General features: G+C 36.3%; 1 protein-coding gene across 1 annotated transcript in view; it reads left to right on the plus strand.

Moving 5' to 3' along the window:
• The first annotated feature begins 2,416 nt into the window (after positions 1 to 2,416).
• Positions 2,417 to 5,551, plus strand: part of psmc6 (proteasome 26S subunit, ATPase 6) — an 8,513-nt gene continuing 5,378 nt past the window's right edge. The window contains exons 1-6 of the mRNA XM_035678743.1: positions 2,417 to 2,565; positions 3,089 to 3,168; positions 4,174 to 4,213; positions 4,657 to 4,709; positions 4,995 to 5,062; positions 5,433 to 5,547. Coding sequence (XP_035534636.1) covers positions 2,481 to 2,565; positions 3,089 to 3,168; positions 4,174 to 4,213; positions 4,657 to 4,709; positions 4,995 to 5,062; positions 5,433 to 5,547 — 441 coding nt within the window. The 5' untranslated portion in view covers positions 2,417 to 2,480. The remainder of the gene's footprint in view (positions 2,566 to 3,088; positions 3,169 to 4,173; positions 4,214 to 4,656; positions 4,710 to 4,994; positions 5,063 to 5,432; positions 5,548 to 5,551) is intronic.

The following is a 5,551-nucleotide window of genomic DNA, read 5'->3' on the forward strand; positions in this document are numbered from 1 at the left end:
CAAAATAAATCTCATCTTACAATTGTTTCTTCTAGCTATCTTAATGATAAGTAGATGTTTAAAGCGGAAATATTCTCAATTTCAGCTACTTTAAATGATTGTAGTCAGTCTTAGGTACTGTGGCCCTGAGAGTTTAAAATCAAAATCAAAATGCAGAAAACACAACCAAATACAAAAATCTGTTGCATGTCGCACAGATCACAATTAAGACACGCTCACCATGTGACTGCAAGTGCAAAAAAAAGCCCTGCAAACAAGAAGGAAATAAGAGTAATTTATTAATGTAATCCAAGATGAGGAAAATAAACATTTAGCAGAATACAGAAATTCCCTGGAGACAATCAGAAATTGTGGAACTGGTATCAGCTGCTAACTTGTTGGTATTACTTACTTTTAATTCAATTAGACACGAAAAGGAGACAAGGATAAGAGCTGAAGACAAGCTTTAATGTTTTGCCTGTTTTCATGAGAGATGAAATAAAGTTTTCCTTTGTCTTTTAAAAGAGTTGTTTCATCAACAACAATTTTTATGTATGACAAAGCATTTTGAATTTGCTACCGCTCTGACTGGCAGCTCTGACTGGATTCTTCTTTATAGCAACAGATAAAACATGATTTCTCAGTTAAAATAAATTACAAGATGCCAAGCCTCCAATTTCCTTTATGACTGCTTATTTATTATGCTATTATTTGTACTTACTTGTATCTCTCTGCCCTGTCAGTTGTTCATTTTATTAAATAGACTTTGGAGACAATGTATGAGCAAACAATGACATTTCTACCCTGTTATGGACGAAGTAAATTTTAATTGCATAGTGATTATAAAAAATCAAAGGCACTTTTTGAAAACCTATAATACAAAATAACATATATGTGTTAAAAGAACTTTCTACAACCTAAAAGCACAAAATACTTCAGTTATGGCACTTAGATTTTGTCGTATGGTTATTTTACAGAGTTTTGTTCTCTATGTACAAAATATTATTGTATATAATATAATATTGTGTTTGTGCAAATACGACAAAATCTATCGTCAACCAGATTGAAAACTGAAAGGGCAGAAAGAGACAAGTACGTAAAAATAAGAATATAAGAAATCAGCAGTCATTGAAGAAATTGGAGGCATGGCATCAAAATCTGTGCACAGTAGAAAACAGTAGGTTGGTGTAGAACTATTGAATATCAGCTGAATGTACTGACAGATCAGAATCATAATCATAATCGGTTTGATGTCAAGTAGGTTTTCACATACAAGGAATTTTCCTTGGTATATTGACGCTTTTCTTGACTGGAAAATAAATTCAAAATTGCTTACAACAGTATTCTTCCATGTCACGCAGCACTGTGGGGACATCGACTAAAAGTTTTAATCATTTTATTATTATTTTTGGGGGCCAAAACTATTTCAAATGTAAATAATACATTTGGGGGTGAATTGTACTGTTTCTATCTCTGTTCAAATATAATTAAAGGAAAGAAGAAAAACACCAATGTAACAGGTCAGAATCAGAATCAGAATCAAAAATACTCTATTAATCCCAAGGGGAAATTACTTTTGTTACATATACTCCAGATGTAATAGTCAGACGTAACAGACATACAATATATTAAGAATATAAAGGTTGAAAAATAAAATGTACAGTTTAAAGTCACATAGACCTTTTATCCTATTATCTGTGTTTGAGGTCAGATTACAGAGAGGGGGTGTCTGACTCTCTGAGGGAGGCGTTATAGAGTTTAATGACCACAGGCAGAATGACTTTCTGTGGCGCTCTGTGGTGCATCTGGGTGAGAGGAGTCTTCTGCTGGAAGGTGCTCTCTGCTCGTGCCAGTGTGTCATAGAGAGGTGTGAGACATTGTCCAAGATGGACTGAAGCCTGGACAGCATCCTCCTCTCTGCCACGGTCGTCAGAGTGTCCAGCTCCTCCCCCATGACATCACATGTGACCCCATACTTTTGAGCAGTAGTGTACACAGTGTTATTACACATCTTTACATATACACAATGAGTAAATAATGTGATTTAATCAAATTATGAAGCATCTTACCAAACAACACTTTTCTTTATGACAATAAACTTCAGTGGATACAAATGAACTATTTTCACAAGTTAGCAAAGCTTAAAAAAAAACAACTTTTGTTTGAAGGGACAAATATTTCTGTTTGAAAGTTTGACCTGATATATTTGTTTAAGATTTTTTTGAAAAGAAAGTGTAACTACAGAACTGACGGGAAAACAAACATTTTGCAGTAGTTTTATTGTTATCAAAATACTTTTCCCATAAACTAAATGGTTTAAACTATATTGTTGAGAAAGGGTCTAAATATCTTTTGAAAATGTACATGTTAAAATCACTATGCAATGAAAATGTACTCTACTTTGTCACTGACATATTTAAACATAATTTTATGGCCGCTGTCAGAACGCTGTGGTAAACACTGTAGTGACGCTGCAGTTTCCCAGCATTCAGTTGGGCATCATGGCGGACACCAGGGAGAAAGCGCTGCAGGACTACAGGAAAAAATTACTCGAACACAAAGAAGTTGACGGGCGGTTAAAAGAACGTAAGAGACCATTTAAAGTGGACGTTTGTGGTGTGGCTGAAATACATCTTGTTTTTTTAAGTAGATACATATTATTGGATAACCTGCACCAGCTGGATAGCTAGCTAGCTGGCCAGCTACTTAACGTTAGTGCTTTGTCATGCAGTTAGCATTCTCGTTGAAATGAATGGAAGTCAACCGGTTAGCTAGCTGTGCTATCTTAGCGAAGGAGTATAACTTAGTAAACAAACAATAAGGTAATGCTATGTCTTACAGTAAGTTGTTTGATAACTTCTAAACGTCAGCTAACGTTCGCTTTACCAGTGTAACCATTACTTTAGCATATAGCTAACGTATATTACATATTGTATTTTTGTCTTATGCTAACCGTATCAGTAGCTAACTGACAGCTAACGTTACATTAAAAAAGGATTTAACACTGAGTTTGTACACTTTGTGTTAACAAATATCTTCTTGGCTGTGTTTGATGAGGAAAAGAAACAGCACCGTTATATTGTGGATCTGTTTCTTGCTTGTTTTCCAGTGAGAGAGCAGCTGAGAGAACAAACTAAACAGTACGAGAAATCAGAGAATGACCTAAAGGCTCTGCAAAGTGTTGGTCAGGTAAGAATACTTACTGTCTTATCTATTTATATTTGAGCTCTTTGGGGCTCGTGGATGAAATCAAGTGGCTGCAACTGTAAACTGAAGTTGAATTTTGTAGATCAACACAAGTATAGGCAGTGAAGAGAAAGAGCTGATTGCTCAAAGAGTATAACTGACCATTGTAACTGAGTAGGTTAATCTCAGCAGTAGAGGGCTGCATTGGGATTTTTATAAAAAACCTGTGGGTCCCGGAATTTATCTTGTGCCCATCAGCAGGCTTGTGAGTCGACAACTAAAGTTTTGAGGAAGATTAAAGTGTTTTTTTATAAAACAACAGCAAAGTGAGGCGAATCTGGCATTTTGAGACATTTCTCAGTTGTTTTATATATATATATGTATATTTATATGTATGTACATGTGTAACGTTATATGCGTATGTGTTTATATACACACGTGGACAAAATTGTNAAAACCCACAATGGTCACTGAAATAACTTAAAGCGGACAAAAGTAAGAAATAAAAATTTACTGAAAATTAACTAATGTAAATCCGACATTGCTTTTGAATTGTGGTTCAATATTGATAATATTGCAGTGATTATATTTCTTAATATAATAAAGAAACTACTATTATTGTATTTAATAAGTAAAGTAAAACAACATACACTACGTGCCACATTCACCCTTTCACACACATTCACACACATTCACACAGTGGCAAAGCCCATCGAACAGAAACTAATCATTCACACCGATGCACAGCATCTGGAGCAAATTAGGGTTCAATATCTTGCTAGTAGGAGCCAGGGATCGAACCAACAACCTTCCGATTAGAGGACGACCCGCTCTTCCTCTGAGCCACAGCCGCCGGTTAAAAAAAAAACATTGTCCTTGGAGGAGAAACAAATTGGTTTTATAAAATTTCTCACATTGGTGAGGATGGTATTAAATGCATAATTGATATACAATCACTTTGATTTTATTTTGTCTTTACTAACTACATTTGTGCCTCATTCCCTGCAGATTGTTGGAGAAGTGCTCAAACAGCTGACAGAGGAGAAATGTAAGTTCATTGGCAGATGTCTCCCATTTACAAGTGTCAGGAATTTACCTGGTGAGCCCAGCTGTAGGACTGCCCCTGAAAAGTTGATGATTCAAATTAGTAGTTGAAAAGTTGGAACCCTATAACAGATAATACATAAACAACAAAAAAGCTTAAAAACAAAGCTTGCCAGAAAAGTCCACTGGGGACCAACAACAACCATTAGATCTGGGAAAAGTCATTTAGTTAGTTTTGCTCTCCACGTTGAGTTTACATTGATTCAGTTTATGTGGTGCCTTAAAATTGTAACATATGGATACTGTCCTCTCTTTCCTCTGCTCTTGCTTCTCTCCCAACAACCTCTTGAAGCTTGGCTATAAATGAGAAATGACTGACATGTGACACATGTTAAACTGTGCTTAGCTCAGACAGGTGACAGAAATGTGTTTTTTGTTTCATTTCAGTCATTGTCAAGGCCACCAATGGCCCCCGATATGTGGTTGGATGCCGCAGACAGGTGGGTGCTGAACAGATGTGTCAGGCATCCTGTGATGCCCTTTCTGGTCCATACTCATTCATTTATTATTTATGTACACACTACATTTGTTAATGCTTCATAGATATTTGTATCAATGGAATAAATATATCTTGTTTTTATTATTATGTGTTTCAAACTACAAAATAGTTGATTTAGGGCAAAACAAAATTCTTCTATATTTGCCAATTCAATGTAGTCTCTGCAGTAAATGTTGACCTCAGTGTTTAGGATGTGAACCCTAATCTCTAATACTTTCCATCCTAGTTGGACAAGTCGCAGCTGAAGCCAGGCACCAGAGTGGCTTTGGACATGACTACACTCACTATAATGAGGTAGGCTGGATATAGTCATCACTTAGAATTGGCCAAAATGTGTCACAGACTAATAAGGATCTAACAGTACACATGAACACCGGACTTGTGGTCTTGGCACATGTCCTCTCCATATGAAATTGTATGAAAAAGTAGCGTCTTCTTGCAGATTTACACGACACCACTTTTTAGTGTTTATGTGTATAAGAAATAATCATATCAAGCAGTGATTGAATGAATGCAGCATGTATTAAAACGTGAACTTTGTGTAGTGTTACACCCCTCAAGCTATAAATGTGCCACAAAAGATGGAAGTGTATTGAGGTTTGATAAAGAGCAAAAAATATATCCAGCTTGGTGTGTGCTCAGCATCTTTTATGTTCTTTCAAAGGTACCTGCCCAGAGAGGTGGACCCTCTGGTGTACAACATGTCCCACGAGGACCCTGGCAGTGTCTCCTACTCTGAGATCGGAGGCTTGTCTGAACAGATCCGTGAGCTGAGAGAGGTAC

Source organism: Morone saxatilis, unplaced genomic scaffold, assembly GCF_004916995.1.
Source record: "Morone saxatilis isolate NCDOM2014 unplaced genomic scaffold, NCSU_SB_2.0 Contig7, whole genome shotgun sequence".
Taxonomy (NCBI): domain Eukaryota; kingdom Metazoa; phylum Chordata; class Actinopteri; family Moronidae; genus Morone; species Morone saxatilis.